The following is a 25,857-nucleotide window of genomic DNA, read 5'->3' as shown; positions in this document are numbered from 1 at the left end:
AGCAGCATGGGGCAAGGGATTACAGATATGTCAGCTCGGTGGCGCTGACAACAGTTTCATCTACTGTAATAAGGAGATCTGGAAAAAATGAGAAGTAGATTTCTGAAGTACTGCTAAGTATTTCAGCCTTTTAGTCAAACCACAGTCAGAAAGAGTTCAGCTGTGTACACTGCCAGCAGCAGCGCTTGGCTGCGCTGCTAGAGACTAGCAGACTAACCACAGGAAAAGCAATTCGGATTAGACTAAAGGCCATTCTCAGCTGTGTCTAAAGATGGTCTACTAAGAAGTAAAACCCGAAGTTTACGGAGAAGATAAGTTTTCTTGAATGTAGGTGCCCGAAGGGTGAACAGGAGTGTTGTTCCTCATCTTCAGCCACAATGTCGTCTTACTTCTGCATGAACTGGATTCTTCTGATCCTCTTTACAGGTAACTGAGTGGCCCTAAATGAATAGGTGGAGGCGGATGGAGCTAACACACATGAATGTTTCTGAGGGTTGCAGAGAGAGAGATTTTACATTACAACAGGAAGAGTGGCTACATGGCACAGAAACTGCAGCTTTGTGTTACGAATAGAACTTTGTCACAGTGGCTCAATAGTCTTCTGATGGCCTTATCTCCTTTTTAAAACAAAATCATGTTGAGGGTATGATGGTTTTAAATATGCTGATTCTTGGGCTGTCTGCTAGTCTTATTAGTGAATGATCTTTTGCGGTTTTTTAGATAATGAACATCTGAGATGAGCACTTTAAATCATTTTAGAAAAGATGTAAACCAAGGATATTTCACTTCAACATGCTTTGTGAAGATGAATGCTTAGGAAGACATGGGAAAGGTCAACTGTGGCACCTGGTGTTTTTCAGCCAATGGGAAATTTTATTGGGACAAATTGGTAATTTCTCCTTTTTCATTCTGAGAAAGCAGTGCTCCTAGGAAAATATTGCTAAAGGCAATAGCACTGTAAACAACAGGTTGCAGAGTGGTACTAGTATAGGCAGATAGACATTAAAAATTTGGTGGTAGAATATGTTCAGTAGAAAGAAAGGGATATTGCAGATACTATTTCCTCTAGTTCTTTATAAAGCCTTTTATGATGCGATTCATTTAGAGCTTGCTTTTTTATATTCAGTAAAATACATTCTTTTCAGAGATTAGTTTCTAGTATGCTATTGTGGCAAAGTTTCTGAATGAAGACTTATTTTTAACTATAATAGCTTAGGTTGGGAAAATGACTGAGCTGAGCTGGGGAGAACAGCTTTTTCACAAGGGACAATTGCAATCAAGCCATACAGTTGGCGGACCTGCCTCGGGGAGCTCCCTTCCTAATTATAGAGTGGGCTAGACTTTTAATAGAGATAATTTGTTGCCCGTACTTGCTGCAGAGAATTCTATCCCTGAAATGTTAATACGGATAGATCGAAATATTTACACGTGTGGTCCCACGTTACTGAATTTGATAAGAAATGCGTAGTGGTAAGTATATGGCAAACAGTTTTCTTTGAAGTACAAGCAGACAGAATGTGCACCTCAGGAGCCCCACTGTGTATGTAACCTGTTAGAAGAAGGTGGTTACAGGATGGCTATGACTGGACCATCAGAGCACAAACGATTTTGGCTGGCACTTAATACAGCTTTTATTAAAACCCTCCTAAAGGGAATATTGACTGGAGTGGTCTGAATACAGCAAAAGAAACTATCTCACTGTGACGAATGGGCTACTGGCTGCTGTGTCTTGCTGTTTTGACTTGAATAGTGTGACACAGCCTTCTGGAAACATGAAAAATGACTTCTAATGGGAACCTAACAAGTTAGAAACTGCATAAGAATGAGGGAAGAAAATAAGGTTGTGAAAAAAGAGGGTATAAAATTTCTCAAAAAGCTCTGAAAAATCTCTTCTGATAAGAGTAGGCAAAATCTGTCATTAGGCAAGAAAAAAGGAAACGTGTTCAGCAGTGATTATTCTGATGAAACCTGTGATTGATTTAGTGGCTTTTCACTGAAAGGGAGGAAGTTTCCCACAATGGTTATAATGAAGGTCAATGTCTTACTGTTCCCCCGTGTGTGGCTTGGATTAAATCTGAACTAAGGAAAAAATAAAGAGCTAACAGACTGGATATGGCTAAAGAGAAGCCACCAAGTTGTGTAGATCCAAATTCTGTTCTCTCTTCACCTCTCTGCCTACATGCAGAGACTGCAGAAAGTGTGTTTTATTTCTTTCTCTGGCTAGAGACGCATTCTGAACAAATCACTGGCCTGATTATTATCCCTCACTTCATCAGTCCTGCTGGGATTCACATCTATTTGTGGAAAACCTGATCCAGCCATGCCTGGTGGTGTTTGCAAGATGGCAGGTATCAAGTCACACAAGATGTGCTTGCATGGCCTGTGCTCAACACTGACGTTTGTCTTTTTGTCCACAGGCCCCACAGTATCGGGATCACTTGTGAAAGGAAGGGTTGGCCAGAATATCACTGTGCCCTGCTCTTACACTGTTAATAGGATACAAGACATTACATCGATGTGCTGGGGTCGTGACAGCTGCCCTGTTTCAAAATGTTATCGGACCATTATCTGGACAGACGGATGGAAGGTGACAGAGCAGTACAACAGCAGGTATATGTTGAAAGGGAACCTGCTAAGGGGTGACGTGTCCCTCACGATTGTGAACGCCGAGGAAGCAGACAGTGGGATATACTGCTGCCGCGTGGAGATCGCAGGGTGGTTCAATGATCAGACGAGTAATCACAAGGTTGTGATAGAGAAAGGTGAGTGCAGAGGTGCTCTCTCGTGTCAGTACTATTGTGGTAAACCTGCTGCTCAGTCTGGATTTCAAAGCTTGTGGTGGGAATGGCTTCTATAATCATTCATAGGACTGATCTTTAGGACTTTGCAGGTCTGTTATTAGTGCTGTTTAAATTAAACTGTCTTTGGCCTTGTTGTAATCCCAGTGCAATCACTGCAATTAAAAAAAGGACATGGTGCTTTGTTTCATGGTGCCCAGCACTACTGCGCTTTCTTAGAAGCACTATTTGAAGAACTTGAGAGAAAGGGCAGCACAGGGTACTTTATTCATAGAAAGTGTTATACTTGACCCTTTTCATAGAAAACAGTGCTTCATTTTCCCTGCTTGATTCCAGAGGAAAGTCCAGGGACACAAAGTTAGTATAGATGTTTTTTTTTTAATCAATTCTTCCTTTGATTTTTATTTTTTTTGCTTGTTTGTAAAAAGCATAATATATGGAACAAGTGGCTGACAGATGTACTTGTGTGGCTGATACTAGCAAAGTTTTATTATAGAAACGCTTTCTCTTTTACACTACATAAATGAGCACTAAGGTTAATTATAACGTATGTTGGTTTTGTTTTATTTTTTTAACATCAGCTAGGATCTCTACTGCAAGTCCTCACACTTACACCTCTGAACAGACCTCAGGTAACTTTTATCCAAGTATTAATCTCAATAGCATATATAGGCTATATTGCAAATGGGGATCTTAGGTAGGAAATAAAATGATAGATGATAGAAATGTCTTGGCTAAAATTTACTAAACATTACCATAGAACCAGAGATCAGAACTTGGATTTAAATTCTGCCTGACAGTATATAGAGAGCCGAGCAGAAGGAACATGTATACTTGGGAGGAAGTTTTCTTGCAGGTGTTATCCTTAAGTAGATGTTTTATTGGTGCTGCAAGTATTGTTTTTTCCTGTGGCTATTGTTTTGGTATGTTGTTTTGTTTGTGGTATAAAATCTCACCTCATCTTCAGGAAATGCATCCCATGAATAGTAGAACACAAATTTTAGGAGTTGGGTGTGCCCACTACTTAATACATTTATTTGTTGCTCTATAACATAGAACTGTTTTACTGGGCTAGCTCAAAAGTGCATCTGATTCAGGATACTATCTCAGTAGCAGTCAACAGCAGATGATTAAGGATGGTGGTAGAAATGGGGCAGTAATTTTGTGATACAGTGCCAAAGTATTCATCTACCCTGGTATGATTTGTGTCTTGGAGGCTGCCCACATCCTCTGTAGCCTATGCATGTGTAGTAATGTGAGGCCCTTCATTGTAGTAGAAGGGACAGTCAACAACTATTCTTCACTTGGTTTCTCCATTCCACTCACAAGTTTATAGACTTCTGTTGTATACCCACTCAGCTGCATCTTTCTCAGTCTGAAAAAGATAACTTTAATTTCCAGTGCGCAAGAGAGAGCTCATAGTGTAACAACAGCATGTTCTCCAGATTTTGAAAGAAAAGTCAGGGATGCCATTTGTATTTCTCCCTCCATTTCAGATATTTCCAGTTAAGCAACTCTAAAATGTTACCACAGTTGCATTTCCTTTTTGGAAGAAGAAGTGAAAACTTTCTCAGACTGTTTCTGTTCTAGTTGCAAATAACATAGCTTCCAATCTTAGAACTCATGGGTTTTCTTAACCCTGTGACGTCTTCCTTTGCTGCTGGTGGAGTAACTTTTCAGATTACAAGTTAATATGTGCATGTTCACGCAGAGGGAGACTGCAAAAGGCAGGTGGTCATGTGCCTCTGATGTAGGAGTGCTCCAGCATCTCCAATGGAAGAGAACAGTGAAGCAAATGATCCTGTCCTCTTCAAAGTAAAGCTTCTGGGAGAAGGGTAACAATTTAAAATGTCAAAGGAACCAGCTGGGGTTGTCATAATGTGAACAGGAGATTTTGCTTTCGGAAGGGTTGTATATCATCTGACAACATGTGGAGAAACTGAGACTGATGATATGGAAGACATAAGTTTGTACGTCGGAAGTTTAAATATTGCAAACAGCTTTGCTCCGGGAAATTACCTCAAAATATGCTGCAGGTCCTTACACAAATATATCACATTTTGGTCAGTCTGTTTATTGTATAGCTGTCTGGGACTTTAAAAGTTATCACTTTCTTTCTCCAACTCTGCACCACTTGCACTTTTAAGGCCCTGAGCTAACCTTAATCGCTTTTCCTCAGATAACCTAAGTTTGCGTTAAGCATCCACTGCTGCTGCTTTGCTCCAAAACCTGATGCCTGCCTTGGTAACTCCTTCCTTCTAGGCCCTGTGTTGATATAGCAGCAAGAACTAAGTGTTTCCTGGAAGGAATTCAAAGCTCTGAAAAGGACAGCAGAGGCTGCAATAGTTAGAATTTTGTGCTGAAGGTACCAACCTCTTTATGATATGCAGAGCTGAGACTCCTGATAGAGAGATACTTAAGTTTGGCGCTCCCAAGTCAGCAGTACAAAGTCCTCTCTGTCAAGGAAGAATGGTTCTCTGTGCAAGTGATGTGTTTGTCTTGCCTTTGCTCAGCTCAAGGGAGCACCAGTGAATCATCCTTTACCATCACAAGAACGTGGCCGTCGGTTTCTGCTTCGGAAGCTCCTCAGACCGTAAGCATCTCTGTTGTGCTATAGCCTACCTAGACGAAGTGGATAGACCTGAGAGGTTATTGGGTCATCCCTACAGTTCACTTGTACTGCTTTAGTTTGATTGCAAAAGAATATTTTTTTTTGTGGTCTGCATGTTTAGTGCTTATGAGAGAATGCTTATGTGCTCATTATTAAAGGAGGGGGGGAAACCTGCTTTGCATGCATAAAGTACTTCCTACTAATGCAGGAAGAGTGTTAGCAACATCTGTGTTGCCTTTCAGGCCTCTGGTCCCTGCTCAAGCACCTCAGGCTGCTCGGATGTAACGGCAAACGTGCAGGTATGGCAGGGAAAGGGGACGAGTTGGAACTGGACCACCTGACGGCACAGGGATGCTCTGCACTCCCTGTGCAATGCGCTTCGAGCAGGCAGCTCTGTGTCTGTTCTGCTGAGTCCTCCAGCACATATTGCAGGGTGACGGGCAGCAACATCACCCAGATTTTATCAGGAAGACAAGACAGCCAAGCTAGCCTTTCGGAAGGCCTGCTGTGACATACTACAAGGCAGTATGTGCTGTGAGCTTCTATACTGCTGCATGTGCAGAATGCAAGTCAAGGGCCATACTGCCCTTCAGCATCTTTCCAGGCCTGAGTTCCTAATGAGAGGTTAGATGTCCAACGGCTGACTTCAGAAAGAAGTTTTGGCTAAATAAAGACCACTGCAAGGAGGAGGCGTGTTTACTTATTGGTATAAAGCCTTGAATAACTACTGAATAAACTGACAAAAAGGTGGGAGGGTGTGACATCAGGAGATACTTTAATCATAAAAAATAAAATATTCACCAAATAGTATTAAACCTGAACAAATGGGATTTGCAATAACTTCAGGTTCTTTGACAATCTCAGAAAGTAATGTGTTTAACAGCATGGTTCATACAACTTGCAGTGATTCTGCTTGCAACTAGTCCTGTATCTCAAGTTAGGCTCTTGCTCTCAAGTGTACTTTTACTGCAGGCTTGCAAAACACACAAATTTGCCTTTTGGTACCGTGTGGGCTTCTTGCTCTTAATGCCACTAATGCTCATCTGTGTTGTTTTTGACAGAATGTGTCTGTATTGCTTCCCAGTCAGCAGTATTCAGAAAACGGGCTATACATCGGGATTGGTTTATGTGCAGTACTTCTAGCCATCCTTATTTTGGCCCTGTTCCTCGCTAGACGTAAGTACTTTTCATGGGTGGTTATTCAAGGCTTGGTCATGTACGTCTGATCACAGCTGTGCCAGATGCCACATGTCTTCTGCTTCAGGGAAGTGAGCTAAGGTCTCCAGATGGCCTCACTCTGCCCTGCGCTGGGGTTGCTTGCTCAGCTCTCCCCCTTAGCCTCGGGGGCACAGAACGCAAGGCGCGAATGTGGTCTCATCATTTTATGTCTCGGACTCCTCAGCAACCAGTCGAGCTGGGGTCCGGTGAGGAGATGTGTGATACAAGCCCGCCTCTCCTGCCCCACTCATTTCCTCCTGCCCATTCCTCGGTTGCCGTGTTGTCCCAGTCCTTCCCAATGATAATGGGAGGGGCACTGGTTTCATATAACTGTACGCAATATTTTTCTATGTGCCAGACTTTCTGCATAGAGCCTTTTGGTCAGACCAAGACGTATGAATTAGATCTCATGGAAATAATGGGGATTTCCTATATACAGAAAACATTTGTTTAAAGTTCCTTTATTTAGTTTCTTACACTTGAATTTTCTTTTTGAACCCACTACTTTACTTGCTTCTGATGGTTTAAACAAAATCATGTTTTCTGTCTTTTTTTCTTTATTTTCATTCTTGATGGCCCTTAGAATATTTATACAATACAAAGAAGACTGGTGACTTTGCAAAGTAAGTATTCTGTTTATGCTTTAGCTAATAGGACAAACTAGGTTGCAGAAAGAAAGTGTTGTCAGAATGCTTCAGCACATACTTTGACTTTTTTAAAAAATTCAAGTTAATAGGAAACATTGCAAAAAGAAATTAATAAATCCTGCTACTTGTTAGTTAGTAAGCAAAAATGAGTATAACTGTCAGGGCATTGCATTGGGGAGCATGCAAACTTCAAGTGTGGGTTGTCTCATAAGTGGAAAAATGATTCATTATCAGTCATGTTTAAGTGTTTTAGCATATTTTATATTTTTCCAGTGAGCTGGTTGGTTTAGCTATCTGCTTGTCTGTGTTTCTATTGTCAGTTTTTTGTTTAACAGCATGGTTTTTACTCTTTTGTGCAGCTTTGTTGCATTTTGGCGGCCAGAAGCTGCAGGGAATCATAGTGCCCTGGAAGATGAGATCCATGCAGAGGAAAACATTTATATAATACACTAAGGACTATATGCATGCTTGCCTTTGTCATCGCTGGGACATTAAATAGTTTGCAAAATGTTAGCTGCTCCCTCTGCTCAGCAGCTAAATGTGACTGGACTACTGAAGCATTATTCACATCATTCTAATAAAACAAATAAAAGCTACATTTCTAATTAAAAACTTTTATCAGCCTGTTCCAGAAACAGAAACCCTACTGGCTTGAATGGAAATTACCAGAATCTGCTTATCAAACCCTAAAGAAAGTTACCATTATATTTATTATCTGCTTCAAATTGTCTCTTCCTTTTTGGAAAAAAAGAGGAAGTGTCAGAATAGCTACTCAATCTCTAAAGGAAAACCACACAAGTTTTTTTAATACTTGACTTTACTGTGTACTGTATCTGCCAGCTACAAATGCCATCAGAGGGCAGAAGTAATGTCATAGCTGCCATCACAAAGATGACACATGGAAAAACTTGGTAGTGTTAGTATTTCAATATACATTTAGTGGAATTTTCGTTAAGGTTGGGTATAACCAGTCCTGGTAACAGCTCAGTAATGCACTGTATTAATTGCTCTCCACCCACAGTTAAATCTGGAGGAACTATTGATGCTCAGCCTGTCATGGGATGTCCTCAGAGCCTACAGGATCAGTACTTCAATGTGCAGAATATTCACAGCTTGTTTTCAGAGAACCATGACTAAGTGCATTTTCCTTTGCAATATATGTCATCTTTCTTCTTTGTGGCTTTCTCCTCGGGCATGCCTATGCTTTGAGAAGTCCTCAGCGTGGAAAGTCTTACTTCCAGGCTTCTAAAACAACTGAACAAAAAATATCTACTTTGCAAAGTTAATTAAATTCTCACTTTTCTTAGCTTGTGGAAAAGTCATGGACATTGCACACCATATTGGCTGAAAGTTTGCCCTGCCTTTACACCCCTCTAGATACCAAATGACTCACATGTCTTATGCTGAATTTGTTTGATGGCTTTTACCTCATAAATGTAGTTTATGTAGGAGTATCTGTGGCCTAGTGCCTTTCCTCCACTGCTCCTCAGTTAGACCTGGGTCTCAGCTTTTATTCTCTGCAACACTAAACTTTGGTTTACTTAAAGAAATGGAGGCAGCCCCGTGAGGATGAATCAACGCTTTATGCGTAGTTGAGCAATAGACACAACACGCCCAAATCAGCTTTAAGTGGAAGGCTAATTTTCCCCAATTGTTTTTAAGAGTGCATTTTTAAACAGAGGCTGGGGAATTCCTGAAAGAGCAGAAAAGTAGTACAAGCAGGAGAGAGACCAACTCTTAGCAAATACTGGTCAGTACAAATTTTGCCCTGAAGCTCATCCCAAGCAGCAATGCGGAACACCTAGAGGAGACATTGCTGCCACGGGGAAGACTTGCAGACTTACCGCAAACTTTCTATCATTGAGTTCCTAATTTACAAGGGAGTCATGTGAAGAACAAAGCTGTATTATCCAATGAGGCGTAAAGGAGCAATAATAAAATCAGTAGGTATTTATGTTAACAGCTGAGACACTTGGGACCACAGTCTGGTTGTGCTTTAAGGGGAGCTGGGGTCAGTGGAGCAGTTACCCATCCTTCCCCCAGCTGGTAGAGGTGGGAGGGCTTGAGCAGTTTGGGGAGGGGAGTGTTTTCCCCCAGGAGTCCTGGAGAGCCTGGCTAAGGTGGGATGCTGCTGGTGAGTGTGCTTGCAAAGGCTCACAAAGGAGGGAAAGGCTCCTCATCCTGTAGAGGAAGGAAGAAATGGAAAGCAAGTTGGGATAGGTGACCCTGGTGTGCTTTGTGTTTTCGCTTGTGCCGCGTGTTGTCTTGGGGCTGTCTGTCGGAGCAGACCTAAAGGGTTGAAAACGTGGAGGTGAATTTGTGGTTGACTGAAGAGCTCGGTGTGGGAGCACAGGTATTAGGTGATCACTGAGCCCTAGGCCAGGAAAGGCAGTGGAGGAGACCAGCTCTGCTGTTTTCTGTGTTCATGTCATGTGTTGACTTGTGGAAGGTACCGAAACTAGAAAGAACCTGCTAGGGTTAGACTGTATTTTTGTATTTAACTATTAATAGCAATTACTAAATTAAAATGACTGACCACACTGCAGACGCTGCTTGCTTTCTGCCTGGCTTAGCATGTGGCTGCTGTGGGTTCTAGTCCATGACCGGAGCTGGAGGAAGTCTGATCTGGTCGCTGAACTAGATCTCAGAAAACATCTTCAGCAGTTTCTGCTTTCTGGAATTTTACCAAATCAGTCTCTACTGGAATCAGAGTTAGACAAGTGTGGGGTTTCCAAACTTACCTGATTCCAACCACTCATGCTCTTAAGGAGTTTGAAGACCATCTCTGAAGATTGCTAATCATTAAAACTGCTTGCCCATAAGGATTTTTTTTCTTAATATTACAGACTAATTCTTATATCGGAGAGTTTTCATGCAAAATAAGGTTCTAGAATATCTGATAACCAGAATCTCGATTAAAGTTTCCTTTCTGCTGTGCAGTTAGTTGGTAAACAGACTCTGCAAAGGTTGTGTGGAGCAAGAACTTTGTCTTGGATATGCAGTATAATACATGCAAATACATGCAGGCAGAAGCTCCCTGTACTTTTTCATTACTTCCACTTATGTCAGTGGATCTTGGAAGAGGCATTTCAAAATGAGCCCCAGAGATGTGCAGGTGGTACTTGGAGCCGGTTCACCCATTAGGAGATTATCCAGCTGCACACAAACTGGCAGCACATTGAGTGTGATATGGCTAACTAACGAGCTGCAAACTGATTTTTTTTTTTTGAGAGAGTTCTCTGCCTTTCCTTTTCTGCCTGCAAGAAGCCACTAGATAGCAGTACAGAAGCAGAAAGCAAGTTACATTTTTCTGGTTCTTCCCAGCACACTTGGATTTTGGGTGATGTTTCTCAATTCACTCTGCTGCATTTAGCCCAGTCTTGCTAAAGAAACAAAGCTTACATGATGCTGTGTTCATTCTCTTCCCTCCCTAGTCACCTGCAACATACTGACCAATTCTGTTTTGACAAGCTTCATGGAAATTCGTTGCTGGATAAAGATCCAAATTTGTGCCCCAGGTGGGATTCAGCTGCTCCTTGCACTGGCATCAGCTGGGCATGGGCTTGAAGCCACTGCTTAACAGTGAGCGATGAGAGACAAAGGACAAACTGGGATCATTGCAGGGAAAAAGTCTTCAGGATATTGGACACATCAGGTTTCATTAGTTCTGTTCACAGAACAGCTGGGGCCGTGTGTACTTGGCATTGTATGAACTGTACCTGGTAGAATACAACAAATTAGATATTTTACTGATTGCTGGTTAACCTACCTTATAATGTTGACAATAAGACGCTGCTGTATTGTTGTGTCTATCCCCAGTGGTTGCTGTTTATGCTGCACTGAAGCATGTGAAGGTACAGATCAGCATTGCGGCATCACCGATTCAGAATAAACTCAGAATAGTTCTCTGAGCTTCACGGTGCTTGAATCTGCCACTAAGTTGGGTGCAGGAGCATCAGTTGGCTACATGGCGGTGAAAGAACCAGGCACCCTGGCTTTGCTGGAGCCTGGTCTATTGGGGATCTACTTCTTGCTAGTGCAACATAGTGGTGGTGTGATGGATGAGGATGCTAATGAGAGGTAGCCTCCTACTCCAATGCACTACTGAGTCCAACAGGTCTGCAAGCACAAGAGTCCTTCTCTGATGCTGTGTTGGGGGGGATATCAAACAACTAATCCCTCTCCAACCTTCCTGTGCTACCCAAGATTTTGTAGACCTCTTCCCCGTAGGTTATCTCTTTTCCAGGCTAACTTATCATGGACTACCATCTAATCCTCCTGTGGAAGCTCCTCCATACTTTCCACCATTCTTTTTGCCCTTCCTGGAATCCTTTTTGGATCTAACATGTGCTTTGAGGGGACTAGAACTATACATAGGATCCAAGGTAGATTTGTACAGTGGTGTATTGCTGTCTTCTGCTTTGTTTCCTATTGCTTTATTAATAACTGCTAAAATTTGATTGGCCTTTTTTAATGCTAAAAAGCAGAGGGCTGACATTTTCATGGGCTTGACTACTCAGGATAAGCCCAAAATCTCCTCTCTGAGGGGGTAATGTCTGGTTAAAGCCCATCATTTTATCATTTGAACTTGGAATTTTTTCTCCCCTTTGCACACAGTTTTGTCTGCCTGCAATTCTTCATTCCTGACCTTAATGCCCTGAATTACTTTTGCTTTATTACTCATCTTTTCCAGAGAAGAACTTTCAGATAACTTCTTTATCAATTGGCCAGGAAGAGTAAAAAAGAAGTCAGAAAGATTAAAAAGTATTTCTTGGAGTTGGTGTTGCAGATTTTGGGGAAGGATTTATTTTTTCAGGAAAACATTTGTGAGTGTCTCTGCAAGACTGTCTTTACGAATAGAAAATATGAATCTGGTGAAAGAAAGAGGAGGGTCTTCAAGCAGAAGGCAGAATCAGGGGAAATGAAGGGATTAAGAAAATGTAAGTGAAGACAAAGTCAGAGGTGGAGACTAAGCCAAATACTTAGGAGTGTAAGAGCACAGAGCTTGTTCTTGCTGCTCAGCACCACAGAACAGTAATGGGCCTTAAGACTTCCATGGAAAGGCAAAAGAAATAGCACATTGAAATCTCTGGTGGTAGTACCATGCTGAGCGTCTTGGAAGAGGAAGGAGAATGGGATAGGATAGACTGGGATAGGATAGACTAGTTCAGTTGAAAGGGACCTACAACGATCACCTAGTCCAACTGCCTGACCACTGGGCTGACCAAAAGTTAAAGCTTGTTATTAAGGGCATTGTCCAAGTGTCTCTTAAGCACTGACAGGCTTGGGGCATCGACCACCTCTCTAGGAAGCCTGTTCCAGTGTTTGACCACCCTCTCGGTAAAGAAATGCTTCCAAATGTCCAGTCTAAACCTCCCCTGGTGCAGCTTTGAACCATTCCCATATGTCCTATCACTGGATACCAGGAAGAAGGGATCAGCACGTCCCTTTCCATGTCCACCTCTCAGGAAGCTGTAGAGAGCAACGAGGTCGCCCCTCAGCTGCCTTTTCTCCAAACTAGACAAACTCCGAGTTCTCAGCCGCTCCTCATCAGACATCCCTTCCAGCCCTTTCACCAGCTTTGTTTCCTGCCTCTGGACACGTTCAAGGACCTTAATATCCTTCTTAAATTGTGGGGCCCAGAACTGCACACAGTGCTCAAAGTGAGGCTGCACCATTGCTAAATACAGCTGGAGAATCACCCCTTTTGACTGGCTTCTGTCCGGAAGTGTAGGAAAGAAGCAGTTGTGGTACATAAAATCTGGAAATGGAGAAACGAGACTTCAGTGGCGCTCACTCAGCATCTCTGGAAAGCGTAAGATCCAGTTTTCTCTCCTTCCACTCACTGCCCTGGAGTCTCCATCAGCTAAAATGTCCCATTTTGTGCTGTTTCACTGGATTATGATACAGATCTTTATAGGTGAGTCTTCACCTGCTTTTTGTGTGCTTGCTCAGAAAACAAAAATTTTATAAAATTAAGAACAGCGACGCTTGTTTTGTGAAAACAAAACAGTGAAAAAGGTCATAATTGTATACAGAACTTCAAAAGTTTTCTTAACTTACTGAGTTAATACTGATCAAGAATTTTTTTTTTTTTTCTTTTTAAAAATGTATGTGGTTTCCTCTGTGTATGGGCTTGGTTAATTCTATTGTCCCCACAAATTAACTAATTTCTTTACTACTGTTAAATGTGTACTTCTGGCTTTGCTTCTTCATCTGCCTCTCTACCACACTACAGTGCTGACACAGCCCAAGCTAGGGAATTGAAATACTGAGAGAGTAATGAATGTATATACATGATAAAGAAAAGATTTTCTGAAACTCTGAGGGCTGTCTGCTGCTATAAATTGAGTATGGAAAAGCACAGCTGGAGATTCTTCTCCTTTTACTCCCAAATGTTCAGCTTAGCCATCTAAAATCTGAATCCTAAAAGAGATAGAAGTCAAAGAAGAGTAACTTGGGAGACTGGGTCTTGCAAGCGTTGTTGGCATTGGCTACATTTCTGCATGCGCATTTAGGTATCAGCAGTGCAGTTTCCAAATTGCCTGAGGTGGCTCAGGAATGTGGGTTCACCCACTTTCAGTGGGGCATGAGTTCCTAATGGGAGCTGTGCTTTTAAATCACTTAAGCATTTCAGGAAATTCTGTCTCAGGTGGCTAAATATTAATTGGCTAACCTCTGCCAGGATGAAATATTATGTATAACATCTAGAGCAACTGCAGTGTTCTTAAACTGGTCTGAAAAGTAGTGGAAAAGTTTGCTCAGTGGCAAGATACACTGAGGGAGAAGAGGTGATCCATGCCCTGTTCAGGCAAGGTAACACAACCTCCATGGTGTCTGCTGCACAAGCGGAGCTTTGCCAGCGCTTCGCTGTATTTTTTGTCTTTTGCCAGTCTCAGCAGAAGAAACAGGAGGTCTCTTTCCTTGCCATATCTTCAGCCTCAAAATAAATTGGAGGTATTTGCCTCCATTTGGTCTTATTTGCAAAAACTTTCTTCTATGCAGAGCTACTGAAGGGTGAGACTGGCTGTTTTGTTACCTTCTCTTTAACTTGGCTCGGTGCTGAGAATGGGTAGTCTTGAGGCTCAGGAAACCAGCAGAGTGGGCAGTTAAACGCATCTTTTCTGTTTATCAGTCATTTTCTCTGCAATTTCATCAGTACAGAAGCTTCAAGAAGAAGTAAAAAAAAATAAAATAAATAGGATTGATAGGGAAAAGATACCAAGTATCTTCTACAAAGAAGGAAAATTATTCCAGAAATAGATCAAGAAAAAAATTTCTTTTTTGGCCAGCCGTCTTTGCTGGAGGATGTATGTCTTTGTCCATCCAATGACCTGTCTACAGAAGAGAAGACCACTACAACAGCAACTATTGGAGTTACTGCTTAATACCAACTGTCACTGAGGGCTGGTTCAAGAGAGAGTATATATAAATATGTGTATATTTGCATGATCTGAACAATTATGAATAGGTCTTTCTATTTTGGAAGATATATTAAACATCTGGAGTCCATTTCTCTCTCACTTAGATTAAGGATTTGGAGTGGCAAACCTCACTGACTTCAGTGGGACTACCCAGGCATAGCTGATGCTCAGGGTGCCTTGGGTCAAATCTGGATGCTTAATCTGCCACTGACAAGGGCAGGATTCCTCTCACAGTAAGACTAGCACAATATAACAGTCTCAGGAACCTCTTAATTTCAAAGACATGTTCATTCAGTGCTATTTACTATTTCTTTTGGAAAACGTATCTGTGGAAGAGGCTGCAACTGAGAAGAAAGTTATTTAGTCCTTGCAGAAGTTCATGCTGTTGAATCGAGGCTGTTGCGGTATTGAAGCTTTCCATACCAACCTACAGGGCAGGCAGATGTTAGCAACATTAGCTTAACATAAATTAAAAGAGGATTTGAAACTGCAAAACCTATAACTTTCTAGCACAATACTGGTGGGAAACTGCACTGGAGACAATCTGGTGCCTTTTGTCTTCCCTCTTCTTCCTTCTATTATTTACTTATTTATTTATTTAATAAGTTCAGAGCTCTGCTTCTTTTAAAGAGAAAAGCAGGTAAATTTTCATTTGTTAAAGGATTGCTTAATGAAGCTGCTTTTGTGCTGTGCAGGACTGGGATGAAATAAGATCAGAAGATGAGCCCATTTTGCCTCAAGCACCAGCGACCTTAACACCAGGAACAGTTCAAGCTGGTTGTGGTTTTGCACATATCTTTGTTGGGGTGACTTGAAAATATGTGTTAACCTGCTCAGTGACTAACGCCCTGCTCCCCTAGGGATACTTTCAAGGTCAACTGGATGAACCGTTTTGTTCTGTCGTTACAGAAAGAGGCTGTTTTCTCTGTTTGTTTTGCTGTAACAAGGCAAATGAACCTACCCTTTCCAAGGACTAAAACAAGCAGCCATCTTGCAAAGCCTTATCCTGTATTCAGGAATTCATTTTTTGGCACATTTCTACCTTCATTTCACTGCAAAAGCTTCTGCCCTTCACACCATATTGCATGTTGTTTTGTCTGCCTCTACTCTTTTAGCATTTGGAGCTGTGGAAACCTGAACGAGTTGGCTTACCTTGCCAATGGGATAAGCAATAATGAAGCTGAAATGTCATCCCAATAACAAGTCATGAGGCAGCCTGCCACAGACTAAAACCTCACCTGGGGAATAGTCCATTAAAGACAAAACAAAAGAGACATGGACACAGTTGGAAGCATCTGTTTGCTATCTGGGAGTCATGCCAAAAAGAAAAGGCATTCAAACAGCTGGCAAAATAGAAATGTTTGGCAAGCCAGGGCCAAAGCTGGTGATAATAGCAGCAACTGCTGTAAGTCCTCTTTGGGGTAAGCAAGCTGGCCATGAGATGTCAGATCTGCAGGATGATCCTCTTGCTGCAGCAGAGAACCAGATCTGGATGGTCCCCAGGTCCCTGAGTTCCTGCTCCACCATATGTAAATGATAACATGGGGAAAAAAGGCAACAGCGTAGGAGGACCGACACAGACTAGATGAATGTAAACCAGAAAAGGTTTGTTCCTGTATGGGAACCTTTTTTGTATAGTGCCTTTCATGAAGAAGAAATCCCTTTTAGGGCAACCTGGGAACTGCATAAGCAGTTAAAAGGGAACAGTATGTAGCAAAGACTCAAACCAGATGCTAAGGTGGGTGTTGGCTGTAAACACCAAGTAAAGCTGGTTATCAAGAGTAAGAGCACAAGGACAGCATGCATATGCTCTTTTTAACATCAGTATAACGCTAGCAGTTAAAACATCTATGTATACAGTGCTCTGCAAAGTAAGTGGGATAGTTGGCAGGACTTGCTCAGAAACAGAAAAAGCAGTGCCCTTTCTGAGAACAGGTTCCCATAGACAGATCCCACTGCTCTGCCAGCTTAATTAGGCCCTAATTTCATACGTGAATAGGTATTTTGGACCCTGCTATTGAGACTGTCAGTGAAAGGAAACTGTGACAGCATTTCCTTTTTGAAGGAGATGATGGTGAACTGAGAAAACCAGATGTATTTCACACCAGGTTTCTGAACAACTTTCAAACCGTCTCTTAGGAGAGGAGATGGGATGGGAGCGGAGTTCCCAAACTCCATTTGCAGAGGTCTATTCCACACTTGGGCTGCCAGTGGCAGACCTCAGCTTTGCTCACCACATCTTTGATGTGAGCGATGTATTTTGTGAGCAGCAGGGCAATGTCTGCGAGCTCCTGGCTGTCACCTGTAGTGCCCCAGGGCCGTTAGCTGTACCAGGCTTCAGGAGAAGGCACAGGGGATCCGTAACGGTGCCCTGCCTGCAGGCAGGAGTGTTTCTTTCCCTGCCTCGTTGTGTTGCATAGGTAGAGCCATGCATCGGAGACTGCCAACGCTCATCTTTCCTTGTTCTTCCTCCACAGCGCACGCCGCATCCGAAGCCGTTGTTAGAGGAGTAATAGGGCAACCTGTTCAGTTGCCTTGCTTCTACCAGGTGTCACGACAGAAGGACATCTCCGATATGTGCTGGGGCAGAGGTCCCTGCCCAAATTCAAAGTGCAGTAATAAAATTTTGCACACCACTGGGAATAGGGTGACGTTCAGAAAATCTCAGAGATACAGTCTCCAGGGCTACATTTCCTATGGAGATGTGTCTCTCACGATTGGGAAAGTGAAGGCAGAAGATGCAGGTACATACTGCTGCCGCGTAGAGATCCCAGGTTGGTTCAATGACATCAAACGGAACATGCGGCTGGAGGTGGTCAGAGGTGAGTTTGGGGGCCTTCATGATACAGCCAACAGGGAGAAAACTCTTACTGGATAGGAGCTGAAAATTGGAGTCTACATGTGCTTGCTTTATTTGTTTGCTTTGGCAAAGAGTGTTTTTCCTAAATGATGTGGTTTTCAAGGGTGGTCTGCAACCAGTTGCCAATCTGAATCACATTCAACGAGCAGTTTTGAAGAGAAAATAGTAACTTTTACCCTATTTTTGCCTTTCAAGTGAAATATTTAATTTCTCATTGTGTATCTATATTTGATGTCTTAAAAGATGATGGAATTAAAAAAGGGGTTTATAATTTGAAAAGCCCTTGGAATGAAATTCAGTTTTTCATTTGGGGTGAACCCCAATGCCAAAAAGGCTTTTATTTGGTTCATGTCATAAGGAGACCCACGTGTTTAGAAATTTTGTCTCAGAGCCTTAAAGGACTTTTTCCCCTTCCTTACTTTATCCCGCAGCTCAGCAAGATAATAGGGTCTTACAAAGTTGAGAAGAGGCTGAAAAGCATTGCAAAGCACAGAAAAAATTATGGTACCCACACTCCACACTGCAGAAAGATAATTTTTTTTTACTTTTACAGGGTATTCAGGAATGCAATTGGTGCTGATGTACACAGCACTCTTGTATGCTTGTTGTAAGCAATGTAACGGGGCAAGGGGGGAATGCTGCAATCCCATGTCTATCCCTGAGTTTGAGGGCAACAGAGTTCATAAACAAGGACCGGTTGAAAAGATTAGCAAGAAGCTCGTAGCTGAAAATCGAGCCATTTTATTTATTTTATTTTTAGGAGGACATTGAAAAGCAAAATCACAAAGTTTGCAAGTTTGAGGGTTCTACCACACAAGGTTCTGGCCCTTCCATTTCTGTAAGAGGGTCAAGGAGGGGTTGTTTGAAACCTACTGAAAAAAAAGAAAAGCAAATCTGTAAATCTGGGAATTACTCTGGCTGGGGAGTGTTTTCTGCTAATTAAACAACCTTTTAAAATAGCAACTCTCCCACCTTCATTCTCAGTATTTTAGCAGCTAAGTAATTTTCATTCATTTCTGTGTTGGCTTTACTTAGGGTCAGTTGTGAATGCTCTGATCTAGCTTTTCTCTTGGCTATGTTTTTTCCATGCAGCCCCTCCAGTGATGACAACCACCACAAGAAAGGCTCCCATTTCCCCCAAACGTTTTAGAAAAACAACTCTTGCTCCCCAAGCAACCTCTGGTCATCAAACAACAGCAGAGACTGCTGTCCTCCTGACAACCACCATCCCCGAAGCAACAACTGAAACCTCTGATCATCAAACAACAGCAGAGACTGCTGTCCTCCTGACAACCACCGTCCCCGAAGCAACCTCTGATCATCAAACAACAGCAGAGACTGCTGTCCTCCTGACAACCACCGTCCCCGAAGCAACAACTGCAACCACCGAGTCTCCAGCAGTAATTGCACTGGAGACCATTGCTCCCCCAACATTTGCTGTCACAGAAAATTATACTATTCCAGCAACTGTGGAGACAACCAGTGCTCTCCCAGATTTTCCAAATGATTTCCAAGAAGCTGACATGAAGACTGAAGACGACGATGTGTTCTGCACAGCCAAGTCTGTCCCTCTTCCTGGAGGTACAAAGGGTAACCAGCACCAATCCTTTCCTTTTTCTGTGTAGCAGAGGTTTGTGTTAGCCTGACTCTAGCATCATAGAGACTCTCCAGATACTTATATTTGTATCTGGGAAGTTTTCTCTGAGATGCCTATAGGTCTGTCTCAGTAGGTTTAAGGAAACACAGGTCAAATGTTGTGGATGATGCCAAACCCGGGTGAATGGCCAAGATAACAGAGGGTCAGGCTTGCACTTAGAGGAGTTTTGACAGGCTGGAGAAATAACGTGACAGAAACCTCGTGATGTACAACGGAAATAAATGCAAAGTCCTGCACCTGGGATGGAGTAAGAGAGATTCACTCAACTATGCACTGATTTTTTTCTTGATTTGGGAAAGACAATTGAAACAGTCTGCTGAAAAGGTTAGTTTAGAGCATGTTCTGCATGAGCAATCAAGTCAGTGAGAATTCAAAACATGCTTAAAATTGAGTACTTACATTGTCATCCCATATGAAGGCTGCTGTTATTAATATTTAGTTGATCAGAGTGACCTATTATTATCCTAACCATTCCTAGGTTGCTACTTATCCACATCAGTAACTTATTTTCCACAGATTGATGTCTGCACACAAGGCTGGTTTTTGTACATTTGGGGGGTCTTCTATCACTTGGAGTTCTTTGTGACCTGAACCTCTGAGGACAGCTTTTCTGTATCATCTCCTGTCTTCCAGCCCTAACGATGTGCCCCAGTTAAACTTGGCAACAATTAATTACATCCACAGCTGAACAGTTAAAACATATAAACACTGGCCATGCTAGTAAAGTACATCAGTTATCTGGGTAGGATGAGCTGCAGACATGAAAACCGAGGTGCAGATTTTCACCTCTTAGTTGCAGATGCAGAATTGTGCAAGCAATTCTGAATGCCATATGAAGACCCTCCTAATCAGTGATCTTTGTAAGCATTACTTTTTACTTTGTTTCAGTGACTACCAAATTGCCAAGTACACTTCCGACTGCAGAGGGAACTAAAAGTGCTCACACTTCTCTCACGGTGGAAGACATGCCAACTACAGGTGAGTAGGATAATGTTGCGAGGTCAGAAGTTACACGTTCACAGAAATGAAGAAGTTGTCATAAGCAAAAGGATTGCCCATTCTTAAGAGTGTACTGATAGCTATTAATTGCATCTGGAAGTAAGAGGTGCCTGGGGTCCACACAGAAATTGTTTGAGATCAGGATGTAACAACAGCTGAGAAAAACATGTTTTTAAGCCTCTAAAGGAAGTAGACTTTGAGTCACTCACTACTGTTGGGTATCTCAGGTCTGTGAGAAGTTAAGAACTGGTCTTTGTCACCACCCAAGCTGAATCCTCAGATATCTGATTTGTCATCACTGTGAGTTCATTGAGCTTTCCATTTTAAATCCTCCCTGAGTGTTGTGAGCCTTGAACCTCACTGAGTGTATTCAGCCAGATGTGGCTGCAGGCTCAGATCTCCAGTGCCTAACATGTGTCCTTGGTCATGATGGAAAGCAGCAGGCAATTTCCACAAATATCAGCCAGTCCTTCGACAGAAAAGGAACTGGAAAGCAGCAGGCAATTACCACAAATATCAGTCAGTTCTTCAAGAGAGAAGGAACTGGTATACAAAATTCTACCATGTCTGAGAAATAAACAAACTTACATGAAGTTCACACTTTATGTCTCTCAGTCAAGTATAAAAGTAGAATGGCTCAAGTTACTCAGTTGCGATAGCCTGCTCACCAGATGCCCTCAAACGAGGACTTGAAAAAAGGAAAGCTAAAATTCATGGATGACATGTCATATTTGGCTGTTAAGAGAGTCCTTTTAGTTTCAAGTAGTGCTGAGAATCTCTTCATTCTTAAAAACACAGTATTTAGATTTTTGCAGGTCTTCTTTTGCTAGACTTAGAGACTTACAACAGAAATAGAGCTTAGGAAACTGTTGCTTTATGCCCCGGAGAGGGCTCACGGAAGAGACTAAACTGGTCTCTTCAGCATTTGTGAGGGTTTCTCACCTCTGTCTCACTTGTCATCTTTCTGATATAGTTCTGGATAATGCCTATATTCTGCCATTGTAAACAGGAAGTTTTGCAAAGGGTCTTACCTCTGGGATCCTGGGGGCAATTTAAGTTGTGATTGTGTGGTAGAAAGAGCTATCACAAAAGCAATAACAGCAGAAAAATATACTGTGCTTATGTGAGTCATGTACACTCCCACCCATGCAAAAACTTGTGCCATGCTATTTCTGAGAGCCAAACCGTCATAATGTGTGAAAACATTGCAGCATAAATGAGCACTGTCTAGTAAGAGCCATAAACCAAGTTAAGTTCTTGACTCAGTCTCCTTTTACTCTGTGAAATAATGCACTAAATGGACCAACTTCAGCCTTATTGTAATGTAAGGGAAGGCTAATTTGTTGCTGAACTCTGTGTTGGTGTTAGCACAGTGGCTGGGAGAGAAACCTATGGTTGAGAGAGCCCTCCATCTCCAAGCACAATTCTTGCCAGATAGGTTGGGTTAGCTGGGGTGGTTGGTTCCTGCCGATTAGGCTCTGATTTAGTTTCCCTTCTGCCTTCACCTGCTTTTCCCCAGCAACAACCCCTCCAGCAGCGACCACGCTTCAGACCCCAGAGAGAACCCTTGCTCCTCCAGGTATGGAAACTAAGAAGCAATAGTCGTTCCCATCAGCCAGGCTGTGGCATGTTTCCAGAAAGTTTAATTTTGACTTGTGGGACATGTATGTTGGAGGGAGATATGCACTTCTTGTGTATTTGGGGGTAATTCTGCTGAATTTCCCTTCCCTTCCCTGCCTTGCCCTGCCCTTCCCCATAAAACAGGCATACAGCAACATGCAATGTTCACGTATCCCTGGGATTTTTAGCCCTTGCTAGAGTTTTATTACCTATATTTGTTTAGCTGTAGTGCTTATTAGCCATAATCTCTTTTCTACTTTAGTGCAAATTTCTAGCTACAGTTGCATGTGTATGAGCTACCTGTGCCCTGTCCATGTCTTTGTTAAAATGCCAGCCCATTATTTGGTACGTGGAGACAAATCAACTCAGCTCTCATAGACAGCTGATCAGATCTGAGGAATTTGGGGAAGATTAGGTTATTCACTGAATAACATACTCTGAAAAGTTAAAAGTAGAAAAAAAGCAATTTTTTTTCTCTAATGGGATTATTTGTGACCCCCTGATTACCCCCATCAGCATGTGACATTCTGGGTGTCTCATGCATATAAAGTTTCCTTTGGCTGTGGTCTTCAGCACCGCAAACATGTTACATAGAGATGCCTCGACAACTGACTCATCTGGTCCTTGGTACATTTTGCTCAGATGGAGGATCCATGGTTGTTCTCTTGTTACACCTCTGAAAGCACTACTCATCACAGTCTTTCTATACATTAGGGCATGACCTAAGGCATAGGAGCTTTCCTGTCACAGGATGCAAGCTGAGGTTTTGATTCACTAAACTGAGTGACTCCTCTGTTTTTAAGATGCTGCTAAACATTGGGTGCTTCCTGTGACAGATGAAGTGCTCCAAATACTTAAATATTTCAGTACTTTGTAGCATGAGGTCATGATGAGCTAAGGCCCAAACCTAGATTAACTTTTTGTGACTTTAAATTCACTAGCAAAAGTAAGAGAGTAGGATCATAGAATAACAGCAGAAAAGTTTGCTGCAAGGGTTCTTGAGCATTCATTTAATTCACCCATATTTCCAAAGCTTAGAAAGCTAGAACTGAATTATTCTTAATATACCTAGATAGAAAAAAAAATGCATTATCCTCATAGAGCTTTCCTAAAACCGTGGTAAGTTATCTGAATGTAAGGAAGTTCCCTGTGGTTTTCAGTACTAACGCAGCCTGCAAAAACTGCGATCACACTTAAGTCTGACCACAGTTAAACTGAGACAGTTCCTCCACTTAGACTCGTACCCTGTTTACTACCTCTGCTCTCTATGACATCTTGTCATGCTTACAGAATTGAAAACTCTTTCACAGCAGACTGGTTTCTACTGTCTTGCTTCATGGGCTCTCCCTGGGAAGCCTCCTCTTTCCTTGATGAAGACTGACATTTCCCAATGACTGCCTGACAGACCATTTGTGGCGGAAACAGATTGTTCCCTTTTGGTTGCAAGGTGCTTTTTTTTCTCCTACTCAGGGCCAGACTTTGCCCTCCTCGTTCCCTGAGAGTTCATTATTCCTTGACTAAAGCAGTGACAACCACAGTGGCCCTCACTCCTTCAGGTGACTGTGCCAGTAATAATTTCAATCTCTTTTATTTCAGCAAGTTCAGACGGCAATGCTGAGAAACGTGATGTTAACAGAGATAAGGTAAAACTTCCTCTAAGTTTCAAGAATTCAGAAGGACAGCAGGACATGCTAGTGATTTTCGATATATTCATACTAAAGGGGCAGTGTTTGCAAAGAGTAGCTTGAACTTTTGTTTAGAAGCTCAGGAACCATCTAGTCATCTTTCCAGTGGATAGAGCCAAAGTCTGTGACCATCCCATCTGGCTTGGAGACTTCAGAAAAACCTCATCTCCCTGACACCCCTGTAGGAGAGGCAAAGGTAGCATCCTGGTGTGGCCAGGCAAAAGGCAACTTAGGAGGGTTGTTATGCTTCCCTGTCTCTAATTAAGAGAAGGATGAGGGTGACTAAGCTCCTACTTTAGACATCTTATTAAGAAGTTCATGTTAAGTGGGATGAATCTAGGCTCAAATGCTTCAGAGGAAGATTTATTAAATACTTAACGTAATTCATGTTGTTTATCATGATCAACCTGATGTGTCTTCTCCATACTTTGTACAGGTAAGCTCAGAAAAGCATTGCGAACTCCAGCCCAATGCAGATATTTCAGAGCTCTTAGCCACCAAGGCAATGCACTCCTGCGTGAATAGGTCTGAAGTAAACATGCTTCGAAAGCCTTTTCAATTTTTCTTTTCTCCCTTCCAGTTTCCCAGCTATGCCATCCTCATTGCCTGTCTCCTAGCGGTGTCCATTCTTTTCATATTGATGCTCTCGTTGTTGTTTTGGAAACGTAAGTATCCCTAAGCACATAATTGATTAATGTTTCTAATGCTGGCCTAGTGCAGATGCCCTTCTGTATCTCTGGTTAATCTTCTGGTAAATCTGCCGTGGCCCTGTGACAGCACTCTGTTCACTTTATGGGGGTTGCTGTCCTTACTCCAGGACGGTGTCACCACGAGGAGACCAGGGAGCATGAGTTGGTGGGGATGCAGCAGGAGGAAGCCTGTGCAAAGAACCTGTTCACTCACTTATTGCAGGTCTGGCTCATCTTGTTGGCTCTTTCTTTATAGTAAAGTGGTCCCATAGATTCCTGGAATTGCTCCTGACAGACATTGGTGTAACTTAAATCAGAATGAGATCCCTCCTTTTCTGCTTAGCCCACAGAAATTTTGCAACTTACTATCTTTGCTTCTGAACTCATTTGACTGATTCATTAGAATTGCAGATTCGTTTTTGTCATTGTGACATTAATATTATTTTGCTTCTAGGTAAACACACAAAGAAGTTTATGATTAAAAGGTAATCCATTTTGTAATTTCTTTTAAAAGTTCCAATGTAATTTTTCTTAGAGGCAGGAAGGTATTGGCCACTGATTCTAATGGGTGTAGTATTGGCTTGTGGTGCTGACTACCAAAGTTATATTATGAGCAAGCTTCAGATAATTTCACCCTAGAAAATCACACAGTGGTTCATGGATACTGCTGCTATGTACTGATGAACAGACATCCAGAGCACTGGAGAACTTCGGCAACTGGTACTCACTGTTATGTAGGAACTCAGCTTAAGGAAGTACCTAATCTGCTTTAATCTTTGATCAAATACCAGAGCATGACCCTGGTGGGGTTATTTTAAAGAAATGAAGAGACAAATGGTTATGATGATCAACTGACAAAATGATTGCTCAGAAAGGGATCAGGGATTTACGGACAGTCCTCCGTGGAGTGGTAATTCATGCCAATACACAAAGAATGGGCCCCATGAAGGGCACACTGCAGCAGTGTGGCAAACCAAGCTTTCCACCACTAGATAAATCTTGCAGCTCTCATGGGGCCACTGCACCTTCTCACACACTCTTTGGGTCATGCTGAAGTATCTGAGGTGATCACTGAGGTGATCGCTTTGAGGCAGATATGAAATAGGAAAGTATGGTGAGTCACTTTGTGCGGGTAGTACTGATAAATTCATGTCTTCTGGATTATCTTCAAAAAAGGATATTCTCTAGACACACCACAGGATAGTCCAGTGAAGTATCACCCCTTTGCCAAAGACCAATAATCTTTTCAATGGTAGATGGTCTCCCACTGCATACCCCACCTAGGAGATAAGGCTTGGGGGCCAAGGAGGGACTCTTTTCTAATCCCATGGTGGTTATCCTACAGCTGTCTTTATGACATCTGAACAGCCCTTTCCTATACATTAGAAGAACGTAAGCAAGGTAAATACTTCAGTGGTGCAATGCTTACTTCTTACACCAGAGAAGTCAGTGGACTCAGTAGCTTCTGGTCTCCATTTCAATGGGAATTTGTTGATGTGACAAATAAAAGAAAGGATGCTCTGAAGCAGCAATGTGCTTTTGCCCCATCCATAGTGATCTATGCTTCTCACTACAGCCTTGGACGAGCGGAAGACCTTGAAAAAGTTTTTAGTGGCGCTGAAGGAGAAAACAGCGTTTTTTCCCTATGA

At 42.2% G+C, this 25,857-nt stretch overlaps 1 protein-coding gene across 1 annotated transcript; it reads left to right on the top strand.

Annotated features, from left to right (window-relative positions):
- Nucleotides 1-25,857, top strand: LOC142044528 (uncharacterized). The gene is made up of 17 exons (XM_075057099.1): nt 1-426; nt 2,418-2,762; nt 3,380-3,430; nt 5,312-5,391; nt 5,652-5,708; nt 6,471-6,585; nt 7,211-7,250; nt 7,634-7,697; nt 11,215-11,354; nt 13,004-13,194; nt 17,176-17,520; nt 18,651-19,139; nt 20,104-20,193; nt 23,431-23,477; nt 24,100-24,184; nt 24,663-24,693; nt 25,785-25,857. The coding sequence occupies exons 1-17, from the start codon at nt 378-380 to the stop codon at nt 25,855-25,857; spliced, it is 2,292 nt and encodes a 763-aa protein (XP_074913200.1). The 5' UTR covers nt 1-377.

Source organism: Buteo buteo, chromosome 24 (genome assembly GCF_964188355.1).
Source record: "Buteo buteo chromosome 24, bButBut1.hap1.1, whole genome shotgun sequence".
Lineage (NCBI taxonomy): Eukaryota > Metazoa > Chordata > Aves > Accipitriformes > Accipitridae > Buteo > Buteo buteo.
The sequence above is the reverse complement of the archived record's forward strand: the minus strand, read 5'-3'. Positions and strand labels throughout refer to the sequence as shown.

Bases quoted from the DNA above. Each gene is read 5' to 3' on its own strand.
- LOC142044528 (XM_075057099.1), top strand. From the start codon at position 378: ATGTCGTCTTACTTCTGCATGAACTGGATTCTTCTGATCCTCTTTACA. The intron at 3,431-5,311 runs GTAACTTTTATC...GCCTTTGCTCAG, and splicing joins CACCTCTGAACAGACCTCAG to CTCAAGGGAGCACCAGTGAA. The intron at 5,709-6,470 runs GTATGGCAGGGA...TGTTTTTGACAG, and splicing joins ATGTAACGGCAAACGTGCAG to AATGTGTCTGTATTGCTTCC.